Raw genomic sequence first — 18542 nt, forward strand, 5'->3', positions numbered from 1 at the left:
CGCGTGGTATCGTTCATTCCTCACAGAATAACAGACTGGAATAACTTGCCATCGCATATTGCTAACAAAGATAACTTACCATATTTTCAAAATTTGTTTCAACGAAAAGATTAGAATTATAACATTTTCTATTCCTTGGGAGCACAAGAAACATACACTCGCCAAAGAAAAAAATATATTTATTACATGACGTTCCGACACCCGTACGGGTCCCTTGTTCACAATGAGGATTGGCGGAATGGGCCGCTACTTATAAGCGGACTTGACTGCACAGTGAAAGGGCGTAGATATCGGGGAGATTCCCTCTCGTCCTGTTGATAGCATTCTTGGTCGTCTGTATGTAAAATGATTCGAGAAGTAATCGTGAAGATAAAGGTTTCTTCGTGTCCAAGATTGTGGCGTTCTCCCAGTCAATGGAGTGCTGCATCATTTGGGCATGCTCTGCAAGTGCGTTGGAGGAAGTGCGACCTTTCTTGACGTCATTCTTGTGTTCCCTTATTCTTCTTTTAAAGTCACCTGACTCGCCAATGTATGATGCATCGCAATCCTTGCAGGGGACATTGTATACAACGCCGGGGTAACATGTGCGCTCTAGGCGGTCCTTCACGTGACACAGCTGCTGTTTCAGCTTGCTGGACGGTACGTGCGCAATTCGAACGCCGTATTTGGCAAATATTCGCGCCAGAGCCTCACTTGTACCCCGGGAATACGGGACAGTCGCGCGTTTCTGTTGCCCAACAAACTGGGGCTGAGCAGGTTCTTTACAGCGGCGTTCTTGATTGTTTAGCATCTGACGGGGGTAGCCATTATTTTCAAGGTCGACGCGAACTTTCTGCTGCTCGGAAGAGAGAAGGCCAGGACTAGAACATAGACGACCAGCTCGCTTGAACAGAGCGGACGCAACGGAGCGTTTGTGGCCTATGGGATGGGCAGATTTAAAATCGAGGTACTTGCCGGTATGTGTGGGCTTTCGGTATACGGTAGTGGCGAGCCCATCGGGAGTGCGGAGAACGAGAACATCGAGAAAAGAAATACTTCCGGCGGCTTCTTCTTCCATTGTGAACTGAACTGTTGGTTGAAAAGAGTTGAGGTGGTCCAAAAAACGGTTTGGCATCCTTGCGCTTAATTACGCAGAAGCAATCGTCCACATACCGTAAAAACAGTTTCGGACGAGTATGAACCGATTGTAGGGCCGAACTTTCAATACACTCCAGCGCGAGGTTGGCACAGGTTACAGACACAGATGCACCCATGGCTGTACCAAACACCGTCTTGTAATATAGAATCAGAATCAGAATCAGAATCAGAACGTTTATTCACGCAGAAATTTATACACAAAATGCTGTGTAGTCATCTGGATCCTTAGCCGCTATGGCTAGTGATGGATCCATTACAAACATTGTCAGAGTTAAACAATCACTATATGGAGCATTGCTATGAGCAACAACACGTGTTTAGCTTGGTGCATCAGATTGCTTGTTAAGGTAGTGGCGTTTTAGTTTAGAAACAAAGTTGGACGTGTATTTCATGTAACACGGCACGGTATTCCATATTTTAGCCCCGATAAAAGAAATTGAGCGCCGCCCGTATATGTTGTGAGCTATGGGTAAATTAAAATTATTGTGCTGTGCCTGCCTAGTGTCACGTTTGGGAGAGATGAATATGGAAGAAGGATGTGGAGAGTTCGTGCTAATTATCTGGCGGACTAAAATGGCCGTTTTGTACTCACGTACATTGGTGAAGGGCATTATGTTTAATTCATCAAAAAGAGGTTTGGATGGTATTGCTCTCGGTGCATATGATATTATTCTGACAGCCCTTTTCTGGAGAGTGCTAACTTTTGCTAAGTAAGATGCGAAGGTGAAACCCCAGGATTCAATGCAGTATATTAAATGGTTATGGAAAACGCTGAAATATATCATTCGTAGTGTGTTCTTGTCAAAATGTTTTTGTGCTTTAATTAGTGCATAGCACCCAGAGGTTAACTTTTTGCATAAGTTTTCTATATGAGGTGCCCAGTGTAGATTCTCATCAAGAGTTACTCCTAAATATTTGTAGCTTTGAACCCGTTCAATTGGTAATCCATCGAGATGCAGACTACATTCTACGGGGGTAGATTTACGACGGGAGGTGAAAGCAATGAACTTTGTTTTTTTAACATTTAGCGCTAGTTTGTTAGTGCTAAACCAATTTGCTGCTTTTTGGAGGCTATCATTTGCAAGTGATTCAGCCTTTTCTGCCGACTGATGAGGTATTAGTAGAGCTGTGTCATCTGCGTACATGACTGCTTGTCCATGCTCAATGAAACGAGGAAAATCATTTATAAAGAGGGAAAAAAGCAGGGGGCCAAGTACTGACCCTTGCGGAACTCCTGTCCTAACTTCCCCCATTGAAGATCTTTGATCTGAGATTTGCACGAATTGCATGCGGTTAGTTAGGTAGCTACGGAAAAAATTGATGGCTGGTCCTCGAAATCCATAACTTTCAAGTTTCTGTAACAAAATGTCATGTTTAACAGTGTCGAATGCTTTTCTAATGTCAAGGAATATGCCTATAATAATCTTGTTTGAATTTAAAGCCCGGTTAATTATTTCTGTTGCTGAGTGTACTGCTGTGCCTGTAGAATGACCTCTGCGGAAACCATGCTGTTCTCTGGCTAAGATGCCATATTTTTCAACAAAATCCTGTATTCTCTTAGCTATTAGTTTTTCGAAGAGCGTATTAATGCAACTCAGTATGGTGATTGGGCGGTAATTTTCTACATCATTGGGATTGTCGTTTTTGTAGATCGGTACAACTCTCCCAATCTTGAGCGTTTCAGGATAGATACCCGATAAAAAAGCCTGATTAAATATTTTTTCCAGTGGAAGGCACAAAATATGAATGTTGTCCTTAATGATGTTCACTGATATTTCGTCATGACCCATAGCTTTATTAAGCGACATCTGGCGGACGACAGCAACAATTTCGGCAGCTGTTATCTCTGTGTAAGCAAAAGTATTAGAGCACGGAGTTGGCAAAACAGTACAAGAGTTGATTTGCAAGGTGGCAGCTATACTATTACCTATGTTAAGGAAAAAATGGTTGAACGTTGAAGCAAGACATGCTAGGTCAGAGTTGAAGGCACTGAGCTCTGGCAAAATACTACATTTCTCGAGGGATCTAGTAATGGAAGCGATTATCCGCCATATTTCTTTTGAGTTACCTTGGGCTTTCTTAACCAGGTTGCTATAATACTGTTTTTTTCGCCTCCGCATCATAGAAAGTGACATATTCCGTATGCTTCTGTACTTTTCCTTGTAATAATTGTTGTTTGGATTTTTCATCAACTTAGTATGCCAATGCTCTTTTAGTCTGATTATGGAGAGTATTTCTTCATTCATCCAAGGACAAATAGGTGAATGAAGGCGCCATGCTCTGCGAGAGTTGTATTGCTTTTGGACGCAGCATGATGAAAGCAGCGTGCTGAATGCATTATATGCTTTGTTGGCGTCATCAAAATCGATGCTTGAAAAGTCTTTTTCTTGGATAGAAATTTTTGTTGCCTCATAGTCCCATCTTGGTGACATATGAGTGTTGTCCTTGGAATGATGTACAGCTATTGTAGGAGCGATAAGAAAGGTCGGGAAATGGTCTGTAATGTTATATTTTATCACACCAAATTTCAAGCGGCTGACATCCAAATTTGATAATATGTGATCTATTGTAGATGATGATGTTGGCGTTATTCTGGTTGGACTTGCTATATGGTTTTGAAAGCCGTAGGATGACAAAAGATTTACGTATTCACTACTAGATGAAACAGCTGTGTTGATGTTAACGTCGCCACAAATAACCGCCTTTTTTTCCTTATTTGTGAGGCTGTACAGTGCCTCTTCTAGTTTGTCCAAAAATGGCTGAGTTCTAGACATGGGTGGACGGTACATGACACCAATAACCATGTTGTTTCCTAGTTCTATAAAGAGCATTTCGTAGTTACCCATACTGGTCTCTGTAATGTCCAGTAATTTTTTGTAAGTTATTCCCGATGACAGGTAAAAAGCTACACCACCGCCTCTAGAACCAGCCGCTCTTGGCAAGGACACAAATTTATAACCAGGTAGATTCAGAGATTCGTCTCCTTTAAGCCACGTTTCTGAAATTGCTATGACGTCATATCGCATTTTCTGGTGAGAAAGAAAGGCAGCGAGTGAGTCATAGTTTTTATGCAGACTTCTAATGTTGCAGTGTAGTAAAGATATGTTTTTTCCACGTATTCTGGCTGTGTTGTTCAGCATTTTTATGCTTGTCGCTATGTAAGCGCAATGCTTTAGAAAAAAGGAAACGGCTATACTATCTTAGACAGGTCGTCGCGAGTGGCTATGTGAATGACAGTGGAATTTTCTGCTTTCCTTGCCAGTATTTTAGAGTTAGAGACCCAGACGAACTTCCAGTTGTTGGCTTTCTTTCGGGCAATTGCCATTCCAAGCAATGCTTTGTATTCGGGGCACAGGTGCTCGTTCAGGTACACGGGTGTGGTCTCGGAAAAACCAATGTCATTTGCGGATAGCCTCTTTTTCCTTGCAGACTGCAAAAATTTGTCCCGAGCTGCGCGTGAAGCAAACTTGACAATGACGTTCTTTTTCGTTTTTTCTTTTGTGGGAACACGATGTACTACGTCTATGTCGGTTGTTTCTACGTCCATTCCAATTTTTTCACCTATTTTCTGGACCACTTCTACCAGTGACTCGTCCTCGGTCTCCGGGATGCCCTTAATTTCCACGTTAGAAAGCCTGGAGTATTGCTTTAGTTCAATCAGTTCCTTCTGCGTTTTTGCTAAGGTTTGTGCTAGTTCATCTTTCTCTAGTTTTAGGGCTGCGTGCTCTTTCTTCAAGGCCTCGAGTTCTTCACCTGTCGTGCGAAAGGCTTCGAAGGAATCGTTCATGAAAGTCATGCTTTGCTTCAGTTCTTCTACTTCCTTTCTAAGGACGGCATTCTGATCATTTACATACTTCAGCAGATCTTTGATTGTACCAGGTGGTTTGTCACCCATTTTTCAACAGCGAGCGATCAAGGCGCCGAGCGGGTAGCAAATTTTCTAAATAAGAATAATTCAATGCTACACACCTGCAAAGAAGTGCAGAAGCAGTTATGCCTTGCTCGATGCGCTCGCTCCTGGATCGCTCGCTGTTATGATGGTTGTCTGGCGCTGGTGCGCCAATTTATAGCTGAAGGCCGGGATGTCGATGCAATGCGTCGGCGCTTAGTCAGGATCTGCCGCTGGAGATTTGGTCGCAGGTAAGGCAGGCTCCCCCGGAAGCAGCAGCGATAGCTCCCCTCAGCAGCACGTGTAGTCCTCCGGTGATTGTGCAGCAGCGTCCGTGCAGTTTCAACAGCTGCAAAGAAGTGCAGAAGCAGTTATGCCTTGCTCGATGCGCTCGCTCCTGGATCGCTCGCTGTTATGATGGTTGTCTGGCGCTGGTGCGCCAATTTATAGCTGAAGGCCGGGATGTCGATGCAATGCGTCGGCGCTTAGTCAGGATCTGCCGCTGGAGATTTGGTCGCAGGTAAGGCAGGCTCCCCCGGAAGCAGCAGCGATAGCTCCCCTCAGCAGCACGTGTAGTCCTCCGGTGATTGTGCAGCAGCGTCCGTGCAGTTTCAACAGCTGCAAAGAAGTGCAGAAGCAGTTATGCCTTGCTCGATGCGCTCGCTCCTGGATCGCTCGCTGTTATTGCTGAACACGAAATATGTGCTCTGAAGACAGAAGCTTATGAGGCGGCACAGGTCAACTGCTTCAAAAGGCGTACGGGATGGTAGTGATGGGTCTTCTTCCAGTGCCCTCTCACAGCATTCACCAGAGAAGTTTACTGGAACGCATGTGAACATCGATTTCACATCGAACGAGACCATGATGTCTTCGTTGTCAACCGCCACGGCCTCTAGTTTAGCAACGAAATCAGCGGAATCTTTCACGTACGTCCAACAAGAGGTCAAATAACCTGGTGCAGATACTTGGATAGGTTATACAATGGGGAACGCGTGAAGTCAACTATCGGCCTGAGTGGTATGTCCGGTTTATGAATCTTAGGTAAGCCGTAAATAGCGGGTGCTGAGCCGTTTATTTATTGAGCTTGTTTATTTGTGACCGAAAAAGTCCTTCCAGCAATTGAAGAGATTATTTCTTCCAACTGTTATCATTTGGCTTGACATTTTGCCTTTTCATGTAGCTGAGCTTATCTTTATTCCTTAGCTGTACTTCCCTAAAGACATTTGTGACCAGCTTCTGAATTGCTCCACCACCCCGAAGGTCATGTCACCTCCTGGCGAGATTCGCATCCCTTGACCCCATGTCACTCTTCCTTCTTTCCATCCCGATTTGATGAGTAAACCCAAGGGACCATAAATATGGGCAGAGCAGAGATTTTAATCAATAATTTTCTGTAACTGTACAAATCTGGTTTTTTGTACGTGTATTACACTCTGCTTGGGCCTTGTATTGACCAGGGCAATTTATTTATAACGTAAAAACCAAGACGCGAAGCGTAATTCACGACAACAAAAGCACCTTGAGACCCAGTAAAACACGGATGGAGGAATGGTATAGTAAATTTCAAAAAAAAAAAACGTGCGAAGCAAGGAAGTTAATACGATACAAGCGTCTCATGTTATTTTTAAACCAAATGAAATTTTCAGCGTTTGTCATCCCCAGCAACAGATTTCGAGAACAACGGCAATATTTTGGGGAAACACAAAAGAACAACCTCGAGGGCACCTGCCACCAATCACTCCAAAGTGCCGCTCATAACGTACCTGCATGTTTACAAATCTCTTTTTGGTCTTTCTCACTTCCTTTCATGTCAGCAAATTGTACTACTGATTTTCTCTTTTTTTCGCAGCAACGTCTAGCGGCATTGTCATGGTGCTACTTGGCCTCTTGGTACCATACATCGGATCTGCTGCAAGGGTGAAAGCATATGTCTTAAAGTGTTAGTTTCAGAAAATGATATTGTGGGATGTCTGTTAGAATCTTATGCCTTGCCTTCGAGCTTTCAGGGGATATGGAGGTGAGAAATATATAGGTACAACGCCAGGTGTCCCAAATTGGAAAAATAATAGTCCTTTGGACTAACGCCCACAAATATCTATGATATGTCTGTAAACCTAAAGAAGCTTCATGCAGGTATTTATTTGTTCTACTTGTATAGTAGCGCAGTGCAAATGTTTCCGTCATTATTGGGAGAATATTATTATAGTAGAATTCAACTCAACAGAAGCGGCAAATGCCCCTCAAGGAGGCCCCCAGCCAATTGCGTCGACCCACTGTCGCAACCTGGCTGTTCACCGCCTTGCCTTCTACTACTGTTTCACAGGTGACTGGCAGGCGCAAGGCGATTAAAAGTGACATTATGGCAGTCAGTCGACGCCATCGGCTTGAAGGCCTCCTTTGAGGGGCAGTTGCCGCTTTATTTTTATTTATTTATTTATTCGAAATACCTGCAGCGCCCGAAGGCATTATTGCAGGGGGGATGAGGATACATAACAGAAGAATAGGCCAGAAAAAAAGAGGAAGAAAAAAAAAGCAATACAACAAGGCATTACACAGCAAGTACAAAATGAATGAAATATGAATCTTACTGTTTGTGCATTTCACTGTATAATACTGGATCCTGTATTACTATTACCAGACACTATAGAATATATCTAGACTGTAAATATTAACAAATATGCCTGGCCCCGGATCAGAACCAATTGTTCAACAGTGAACTTTCTGAGAAAACCCTATAGCCTTTCCTTTCTGACCGTACGGCTGCGATAAGTTACTCTCAAAATAATATTTTTTTCGAATGTTTTGATAGCTGCAGCGACGAATGCCTGGCATTTTGAAAATGCCGAAATTTAGCAGTATTAGTCCAACGTGCTTAGAAGAAATTTAATGGCTGAGCTAAAGTGGGTTGTCCTGTAGTTTTTTTTTTCATGCCCAGAAAGTCTGGACAAGCGCATTCTTCTAACGGGAAGATTGTTTATGAACGCAATTTTTTTGCATATCATGATACTGCACCATAACAATCAATATATGCGCACATCCCTCTCGGGGACGCTTGTATTTATCTTCTCTTTATTGTCAGAAACGCACTCCAATTGTTTATTATGGCAGTCTTAACTACTCGCTGCGGGCAGAGGACAAACTTAAAAGACAAGATGTTGCTAAGCATCAAAAGGCTAGACCATCCCCATCAGTATGTTTATAACAGTATATTGAAATGTTCTACAGTTGCCTCATAACTAGAAGTTACGTCGAAGAAAGCTGGACTTATTAAATTTACACTTCAGTGGACTGCTAAGGCCCTTGCACAAAAGACCTCTTTTTTTCTTTTATTATAATCACTACAATGCCATTCATTGTATTCATTCCTTGTAGAGCAAACGTATATTTATATATGTTCCATACATATTTTATCCCCCTACCCTTTTTGTTCTCTTTTCAGTTTTTTATTGCCCTCAACTCTGGAGCAGCTGGCCCCTTCGCCGGAATCATCATACTCGCGTTCTTCTTTCCATGGGCAAACGCGAAGGTAAATGCTGCCAACAGCTCGTTGGGATTTTGCCTCCGAGCGATAACCACAGTCGAAATTACGTCCAATGTACGCTGAAGAGCTATCGACGCGCGATCTGAGGATGAATCTTTGTGGCATGTTGCTGGACCAACATACGCACTCAGAGAAGGTGTGCAAGCACAGGTGTAGGTTTGAAATACTGGCTTTACTAGTGACATTGCGAATGATTCTTTGAGTGAACCCGGGATTCCGGAAATGTCACTCAGTTTCTTGGCAGTCGAGCTTTCTTGTTTGCTGTCAGGAAATTACCAAAAAATAATGATGACGAACACTAGTCATTTGCACTGTGATTTTCTTGCCTCGAGCCTCCAGAAAGTGGTTTTGTAAACTCATGGACTGCTGCGAGCGTAAAGGAATGCAAATTAACTTTACTAAAACTGTCTCCGTGACCATAACAAAAAAGATAATCATTTTAATTTTCATTATTATAAAAATTCACAGATAATTATGTCTTATGGGGGTTTAACCTTCCTAAACGAGTCAAGCTATGAGAGAAGCCGTAGTGCAGGCTCCGGAAATTTTGGCCACCTAGGGTTCTTTAACGTGCACTGACATCGCCCACATAAATAGCAGATCTACGTCCGTTAAACATTTGGGCTTGACGATACGCAGTAAAATTAATTGGGAACTTTAAATTCAGAGCGCGGGCACGAAGGCTTGAACAGGTTATGGCTCCTGCTCGGAAGACTGAAGCGATCCCCCGCGCAGCGCTGTGGTCTGTCCCTGCGTGTTCCTTTCTTCTATGTCTCGTTCATCGCGCTGTAGTTGCGGGACGGGTTCCCCCTTCAGCGTTAGGATTGATGCTTACCACACCTTTGTTCGACCGTCCTTGAGTACGCGGCAATCGAGTGGGATTTCTGCTATGCCAGAGATGTTGCCAGCCCAAGACCTGCTGTCAGGATTGCCTTGTCAGATTACAGGGCTGCGTCATCGGTTCCTAACATGCTGTAGCGCCTTAGAATGAAGCCATTCCAAGTACGACAAACTATAGCCAAATTAAAATTCCTACATTTATTTGATCATTAGAAAACAGGTTTACAAGCAGATAAATATTTTCTTCCCCCAACGAAAAGACAGTAAGGACTCAATCAATCGAAAGCTGTGCTCCCATTCTTGCAAAGATCAAACCATTTGAGACAGTGACCGTAACAGTCACCAAAACATTTCATATAGACGCCGCTGACTGTGAAACTGTGTGCCTTCATCTGTTGTTAAGTGTCCCCACATCGCTATGTTCAAGTGCTCAGTAAAGATGATACTCTTTTGACCTCTCCTGCCTAAAAAAAATCTCTTATACCATTTCACTAGTTACAAAGGAGAACTGCTGTTTAACTTCTGCAGCCTTTAAACACTATGAGGCTCTTGCTCAAACTGCTGCACATTCTCAATATTTTCGGACCAACTTTATGAGTCATTCTTGTGCCTCGGAGCTTCTTTTGCATGCTACGTCATATTCGCACAATGAAGTGAAAAATTTCCTTTTTCTCTAAATCTCACTTTAGAAGATTCGATGTAGTCTCAGTATTAATGAGGAGAGTTAATTCGCACAGCTTCTCTAAAGCTCTTCTTAAGAGTGCTTCCAGAGGCCTAGAAACGCCTTAGCCCATTACGATGAAAATAAATTGTTTCACTGCAACTGGTTAGAGCGCCTTTATTATTTTGTTTTTCAGGGTACTGCGGTGGCAGCCCTTGGGGTTTTTATTCTCCAGATATGGCAGACAACGGGCAGATTCTTGTCACGCATTGGACCAGCAAGAATGGCTTACGGTCTGGATAGGTGTCCTGCAAACATAACACTCATGTCTGTGGAACTTCCGGGAAATCCTGAAAAGTGAGGCTGCTTTTCGCCCCTATGTAACTGTCTGCACCATTTTATCGACAGTATTCAATAAGGCTGTAAAATCACTTGCCTTAATTTAAATTACCTTATGTCAGGATTACCACATTGCAAATAGCAGCGGATGATTATAAACATAAGCTTGGCTCACTATCCTAGATGTGGAGAAGATATAAGAAACACGAGGGGAATTACAGTTCAGTTTGTTTGTTACATGGATCAATTACAGCAAGCCATAAAAAGGTCTCCCCTTCATGTACAGCACCGATTAAGGCGATGCAGATAGGCAGATAGAATGGTTGCAGTGCTGTCCAATCAATACATGGATCAGCAGGTCTGTCTGTCTCTGATTTATTTATTTATTTATTTATTTATTTATTTGCTTGCTTATTCATTTATTTACTTATGTACCTGTTTATTTATTTGTCTACCTAGTTACTTATTTATTTACCTATTGATTGATTGATTGATTGATTGATTGATTGATTGATTGATTGATCGAGCGAGTTATTTTTCTATTTATTTATTTATTCAAATAGTAGCTTTGTGCGACAGGCTGCTCCGCACCACTGTTCGACTGCGCAGGTACCAGGGGCTCCTCCTGTATCGGATCTCGCCCTATTGGTGCAGTCTCTTCTCAGGATGCCTAACTGTGCTCTTGGGCCTCGCCTTCAGTGTGGCTTCCGGTACGTGCTCCAACACCTTCGCTTCCACAATACTAGGAGCCGTTGCACCGGCACCCTCAAAAATGCTGGCGCAGTCTTCGCCACTCAAGAAGACTTGCCTGCCACCAGATGAAACGCTATCTTCTCCTACGACTGCTCAGTCAAGAGCACTACAGAACGCAGGCCTCCTCCCCTGACCTCTAATCGGCTCTGCCTTGCGCCAACTACGGCGACCGAATTCTGCCAAATCTCCCAACCCCTTCACGCCGAACCTTCTCTCACTATTGGCAGCGTTTACTTTAGTTTTTGTCAGTTATTTGTTATGAACACCTCCCGCCAAGCTGTACGCATGTTTAAGTGCCGTATACTCAACACCTATTGATATAGAAGAGATGCATGCACAAAGCCATAAAATTCATAAATATCACACGTCATTGAATTGATCGAGGCGCAAACATATAGCATTCACATTTATATACAGCTGCATAATAGTCTCAGTTAGAGACCTTTTTTTTTTTTGGTTGGCCTCAGAGACTGCGCGTTTGAGCTCTGCACTGAACTATATTCCTTTTGAATTTCTTTTTATGGATCATTCTGAAATTTCCAGTACGAACTGAAAGCATTTTCATGCAATGCAATGCATTCAATATAGTAAAGAAAAACTAGTATCAACAAATATAATGTTGCAGATTCCGGCCGCAGCCACAAAATTCAAATCATATCAAAATAATGTTTTGAATTAAGGACAAGAGAGCCTTTCGAAGTGTTTAACGTTAGAAATAAAAAACATGTGCAGTGACTGTAAACAAGCCTTCCATACAAGAACAGCACCATGGTCTTCGTTTAAATAGTTTATCCGTGGTCAGTGCGTGTTGCTTCGCATGTGTCACTATCATTCTCGAGTAGACGGGCTTTCATCAAGCCTTAACTTCATTATCAGTATTGGCTTAATCGACACCGAGAATCGCTGCCCAGCTGCTTACCAATCGCAATGTTAGTTGAAACAGAACCTAAGGTTTATTACTTATTAAGAGCCGAAGCAGCTCTTTTAAATGACTTAGAACAGCGCAACAACTCTCAGCTTGAAGGGTCTGAAGTTTCGCATTTGTGAAATTGTGAAAGCACCGTCGGAAACCTTTCCTAGGCTGCTGGTAACAAAAATGGATAGACCCTCACTGAAAGCAGTACACCGCTGTAGCAAACCTGACTGCTCTACCGCACGAAGTGGATTTATGTTGTTTGACGGCGAAACGGGGGACCTGTCACTGACCCGTCAATGCAACGGTTTCATCCAAGACATTTTTCCAAGTATTTCACCCGAGAAACGCCGACCACCATGTTAGGAGAAATCTTCTTCTCATTAGAAAGCCGATGGATAGCCGGCGGAGCTCGGGATCGAACCCAGCAGCTCTCGAATGCGAGGTGGATGTTCTACCACGAAGGCCATCACTGACTGTCCTGTCTGACTGCCCTCACTTTATCAACTGTGCGTGCGTAAATTTCATTTGTCCTCCAGGCTCACCGAAAGGCAACGTTGAAGCTGCCCTTCGCCTGTCAAGTCCTTCGGTTTTCAAGTTTTGGAGGCGAATCGGTTTTCTACGCCATATCGCGAAGGTAAGGTATTCATCTTCGATGAAGCACGAAGCATAATTTCAAAAGAAGAGGGAAGAGGAAACACAAGCGCTTGCCTTACGTTACGTCCTTCGTAAGGCAAATGTGAAGTAACTGGCTCTGGTGGTATATCGTGTGTGAGTTTGAACGCCCTATAGCGACACAAGGGCGATCCGAGACGTCGTATTGTAGGGCTCCTTATTAATTTCGATCATTTGCGGTCCTTTAACTTCCACTGACATCGCACAGCACGTGGTCGCTTTTACCATAAAAGTTAAGGCACACTTAAATCTCCTTGTGTGAATTTACCTGTTGACCAATGAGATATTCTTTCCTTGGTTCATGATTTACGAAAGTTTAACGTCCCAAAGAGACTCGGACTATGAGGGACGCCGTAGTGAAGGGCTCCGGAAATTTCTACCACCTGGGGTTCTTTAATGTGCGCTGACATCGCACAGTACATGGGCCTCTAGAATTTCGCCTCCATCGAAATCCGACCACCGCGGCCAGGGTCGAACCCGCATCTAGATATTCCTTCCATGCGGAGTGAATACGAAAGCTGACTTCAAAATTAAGAGTGCAAAAAAAGACTTCATTATTATGGGTTTCATTTCCGAACAAATAATTGCGACAGCCACATCACGCTCTGCTTTATCGCTTCTCAGGAAATTGCCACTTTCCATGGTCAGGTCGTAACAAAATGTCGCATGACTCTAAAATGGCAACCACGAGGTATCATATTTATTCTTCCTAGCGGCTTGGTAGCAAGAGTGCCCCCCCCCCCCCCCCGACTCTTGTCAGTCCCTTTCGGGAATTTCATGATTTCTCAAAATGACGAATTTATGATATCCCCCCTGAGTTACAAGTGTCCGCTACAGGCGGCCAACGGGTGGCACCATTTGTTGTGCGTTGCGTGCGGAGAGGAGGAGGAAACGGCTGAACACTTGATACTTTTCTGTAAATGGCTTCACCCTACAGAGGAAAGCAGCGGGGCTGATTTATCCCAGGCATTGGGGTTTAAGGACAGTGAAGGGAAAGTAGATTTTAAGCGGGTAGAAGTAACCAAGCGAGGGTTATCTGATTGCTGGCTAAAATAAAGACAAGAGTAAAATTTCACAAGTCATGGCTAGGTGGCTTGAACCACCGCCCAATTTAAAGGATTCAGCCTTATCCATTCATCCATCCGTCCATCCATCCAGGTTTTAGTGTTTAGAGATTTAGAGGGTTTAAAGATAACAATGGCCATGTGAATGAATCTGTGGTGGAAGTTAACAAAAAGCGATTGGAAGAGTGGTGGCTCAAAAGCAGAGAGGCGACATAAAGTTAGAAGTGTCGATTAAAGATGTATTTAAAACAGATGGTGAATTTATAGGCCGTTTTATAACACCGTTAAACAAATACAGTGCAAACCTGATATAACGAAACCTGATTTTATGAAGTATTCTTTCTAACGAAAAAATTTTGATTCCCCAGCAGGTGCCCACAGGGTTCAATATTCTCATCAACCTGAAACAACGAAACAATCTTGACCACCAAACCCGACCTTACAAAGTTTTTCCGGGAACAAATAAATTATAAAAGAAGATATTTCTGAATAATTGCTTCCACAATGTCTTGCAGCATGTTGGTAGCTTGCCAGCAGTAACATTCAGGCGCCGCAGTGACGCTGGGTGATTTGTTGTTTTGACGGGGCTGCAGGCTGCGCCGCTGCACGGAACAACAGACTCGGCATTCGGGGGTGCTTCCCCACTTTCGCTTCGAATCTGATATACCGGATGACGCTTTCACGGGCAAGTTATTCGGGTCGCGTCCGCGGACTTTTCGTACGCGCTGGCGCGAGTTGGCGGCAGATACGACTCCGCGGTAGCTTTTGGGAACCTTTTCGTCACGACTTTAAGTTTAAAAGAGCTAAAAAATGCCCTTCTCGGTTTTACGAATTTCCTGATTTCATGAAATAATTCTAGGAAGCTTTTTACTTCGTTAAATCAAATTTTAACTGTAACTTTAAAAAAGCTGAGCATGGTGGAAACTGCCACCGCCCCGTTTAAAAGGGGATGCTCTTTCACCCACCTATCCACCTAGGAAAGCTGGGCATGGCATAAATGCATTCTAGTACTGGCACGCCGGATTCTCGCCCACATTTTGTTCCTCCTTTCCAGAGTTCGTCAGCACAACCGTGTGTCATCATTGTCTTTTAAAAGCGTACACTACACGCAGTCGAGAGATAGCCACTCTTAACGTGTATTTTGCCTTTCGTTTTCGGGTAAAACCTGGCTTTATCCGATTCTTGCATCCAGAAAAGATTTACTAGGAATTGAATAAAACTAGATTTCTAAGCGAAAATGCACCTTGCAGAGAACGTAGTATTCCATTGCACAGAACTGAAGATACCAAAACAATATTAGTGGATATCTCACAAGTATTTCTAAGAGCTGTCTTCAGTTAACTGATTGCTTCAGTTATTTTAGGTACGCATGACTTAAAACCTAGCTTGGTATTAATGGTGCGGATAAGTTCGAAGTGTGCATTTTAGAAGCCAGGGGTCAGAGCAAAGGTACTTCTTCGAGGCTCTAGTGGGTTTAAAACGGTCGCCGTGGTGTGCTTTTGTCCTGTAAAAAGGCAGACACGCCTTGCATGGAAGCGGTAATGCTGAGAAGCAGGCAGTAGCATGCGCGACGATTTAATTGTAGTTTTTGAGAGCAAGAGATATCTGATTTAGTAACCAGCTTTTCACTACAGCCTTTCATTTCCTTGTTGGTCGGAAAATAATGAACAAACAAGGAAGCATAGCAGTTCTATATAATGAACAAACAGCGCTTGTTGTACAAATTGTTTCTAGCTGCTAATAAGTTAGACAAAAAATCTGGATTTTTGACATTTCTTTTGTATCACCCAGTTTGTACCCGAATTTGATCATAGGCATATCGATCAATTTCTAGCCCCTAAATTCAGAAAAATGTAAACCCTGAAAACAGAGTTCCTTACATTTACTGTACGCAAAATACGTAGGCTCGGAGGTAAGATGCTGAGCCATTCGTGCTACCCAAGTGAGCTTGCAAGAGATAGCTGATGAAGAAGAGCAATATAGGCTTGACAGATTAAGAGGCTTCTGTTGGAGATCAGAGGAGAATGCATTTTTCTGCAGTCGTACTCAGCGCACCTGATATGCATCTGAATCTTCATTCATTGTTTTGCAGCCAATCGAACGCGTCGCACCTGATCCACTGGCCACCGAGGAAATCGAAGCACTGCGAACACATGAAAGCGACAACTGCGCCATAATGGAGGCAGCGAGTTGGACCGGGTTGAAGCTGATTTCTTCATCCATTCTAAAGACCGGAATTTCTTGACTTGTTGAGAGCCTATGTGCCAGAGGTGTGGTTGGCCGTGGTGACAGATGCGTGGTTACGTAATGTTATCGTGTCCTTCCTTGTTCTTGTTCCTCATAACCGCACTTGTATCCATTTTTTAGCAGTGGCTGTTTTTGCCTCGTGCCAACTGCTGACTTGTAAGGGTGGCGAGGCCTGTCAAGCGGTGTATCATTCACTGCTTCTTTTTTCTCACCAGCCCCATTTTGCATGTAAAACTGAAATAAAGATTGATTGATTGATTGATTGATTGATTGATTGGTTGATTGATTGATTGATTGATTGATTGATTGATTGATTGATTGATTGATTGATCTCGTGAATATTGCGTCGTGAGCCTATGGACTTTTTGTTCTAGCTGAAAACAATGCAAGTGCAAGACAAGCGACTTTTCGGCGAATAGAGCACAGTGCATTTGCATTCTTGCAAAAGACGTGTATGTAATGATGTGTGGTAAAATACGGCAAAATTCCGCACATAGCCTGTCGATCCACTCAGAAGGGAGAAACTCAGCAGTATCTACCGTAGAGGTGACATGACTGTCAGGCGTGACGTGAGCCAATGGGCTTAAGAGTTATATTTACTAACAATATTACAGCTGTGCCCGACACGATCGAAAGGGAACGACAAATCACCTATCCAGAAAATACGTAACCAATCACCAATACATATATACTATTTATATACACATCAGTCAGTCTGTCCGTTTTTCTACATGTTAATAAATTTCCGGTGATCTACCCACCCATCAGTCTACACAGTTAATAAGCATGAAATGCTTTAACTCCAATTCTCAGTATATTAAAGCGAACATAATCCGAACCTGACGCCGAACATGGGGGGAACTGATCCGATATATTCTGAAACTTTCCGTTCGAATGGTATCCAGCAGAAAAGATTCTTCAGTCACGATCGGAATTCGTACCGGCGGCGGTGCAAACAGATCAGACTGTTTGGCCAGCAGCGCAGCCTCTCGCGATGTGCTGAGAAAATTGGAGGGAGCACTTAACCTCTGCCTCAAGGGTATGACGCGATAGCGTAATGGGTTCAATCCCATATATGCAAGAGGCTATTTTTTTTCTTTTTTTATGGCGCAAGGGCGTCTGTGGCTAAAGAGCGTCATGGCACAAGGTTTTTTTATTTTTCCCAATGTGGGGTCAAACACTCATTCCCAAGCATTGCACCCTAAAGAAGCCAAGCACCATGCAGGGGAAAGCTTGTAGCCATTGGATCACCGGTGGGTACCGGGTGGCACTGGGTATCTAAACCCGCACTTCCCGCATGCGAGGCGGATGCTCAAACGGCTAAGCCACCGCTGCAGTTTTCCATATATGCAAGAGGTAATTCTCTACTTTATATTCATAGATCCCTAAGAGTCCTCATACCACTCCTCGCGCAGAGGTGCAGGGGTTAAGCGATGCGGCAATACCATGCTATGGCAGGTGCTGCCACCGGTGAGGCTTGTGCGGCCCATGTTGCTCTTCCCGTGCGACCAATCATTACTGGCACCTGTCATGGTGGGCAGGTTGTGGTGACGCCGAAATGTCAGGTCACCTAGGTGGCCCACCAGCCTCCTAGGTGGCTCTATGGGCACCACCTCCCAGAGTCATGCCCATGATTTTTCGCCACAACGCCGACACCGAAGCCGACACCGTATTTTCTGGAGAACGAAGCCTTTAACGATGTCGCGTTAAATGTTTTTTTCCTTTTTGAAGAAAGGAAAGGTGCGTCGACCACGACCGCGATATGCAGCGCATGCTGACGCCACCTGCTGTTCTTCGGAGGCTGGCGCTGGTCAAGCGCGGCAAAGATAACCGACCGCTATAAAAACCTAAGGAAAGGCGGGGATGACGGAGGCTCCAAGACTCGAGCACGGATACCATGATCTGAGTAGTCCTAGAATGCCCTAAGTCTCTTTAGTGAGGTATTTCATGCTTCCATCTCCTCTCTATCACAAGACAGACTGTGAATTCTCTCCGTCAACCTACCTGCCTCTCTTTGTCCATTTTGCTGCCTATCTGTCCCAGAAATGGGCGGCAGCCTGAAAAGTGAACTCCAGTTCTGTGACAGCGGTAAACCTCTCACTCCAAAGTGGTGGGCCCCTGGAGCGCCCCCATATTTCGCTTTTGGAAAAAACAGCCCGTTAAGGGCCGTTGTACGATCGTTTTGGAGCGCCTTCCGCCTCGTCCGTTTCGCGAGCGGAGCTGGCGGATCCGCCTCGTTCGGCGAACGGATGGAAAGTTGGTGAACTTCAACTTTCTGGCGGACGAGCGCATCCGGCCGGGGACCGGATTGCAGCTATTGGCTGCTTTTCCCGTGACGTCAGTGACGTCCGAGCCCCTCCTCCCTCCGCCTCGGTTCTGCTCTGCCCCGGCCTGCCGGGGCAAGATGGCCATCCGTCGACTGAACTGGGGAGCGCGGCCTGGGCAGTGGCAGCGATGGTGGTGGTGGTGGTGGTTGTTGCTAT

The 18542-nt window shown here is 44.2% G+C and overlaps 2 protein-coding genes across 5 annotated transcripts in view; one reads left to right on the top strand and one right to left on the bottom strand.

Moving 5' to 3' along the window:
- Window positions 1–16259, top strand: part of LOC144111301 (sodium-dependent multivitamin transporter-like) — a 38180-nt gene extending 21921 nt beyond the window's left edge. Inside the window, exons 11-16 of the mRNA XM_077644555.1 lie at window positions 6876–6943; window positions 8466–8552; window positions 10265–10425; window positions 11017–11117; window positions 12613–12710; window positions 15905–16259. Coding sequence (XP_077500681.1) covers window positions 6876–6943; window positions 8466–8552; window positions 10265–10425; window positions 11017–11117; window positions 12613–12710; window positions 15905–16057 — 668 coding nt within the window. The 3' untranslated portion in view covers window positions 16058–16259. The remainder of the gene's footprint in view (window positions 1–6875; window positions 6944–8465; window positions 8553–10264; window positions 10426–11016; window positions 11118–12612; window positions 12711–15904) is intronic.
- The window catches only part of LOC144111304 (lysosomal protective protein-like), a 268952-nt gene that overhangs the window by 116003 nt on the left and 134407 nt on the right, over window positions 1–18542 (bottom strand). The window lies entirely within an intron of this gene.

The sequence above is a fragment of the Amblyomma americanum genome, chromosome 11, assembly GCF_052857255.1.
Source record: "Amblyomma americanum isolate KBUSLIRL-KWMA chromosome 11, ASM5285725v1, whole genome shotgun sequence".
Classification (NCBI taxonomy): domain Eukaryota; kingdom Metazoa; phylum Arthropoda; class Arachnida; order Ixodida; family Ixodidae; genus Amblyomma; species Amblyomma americanum.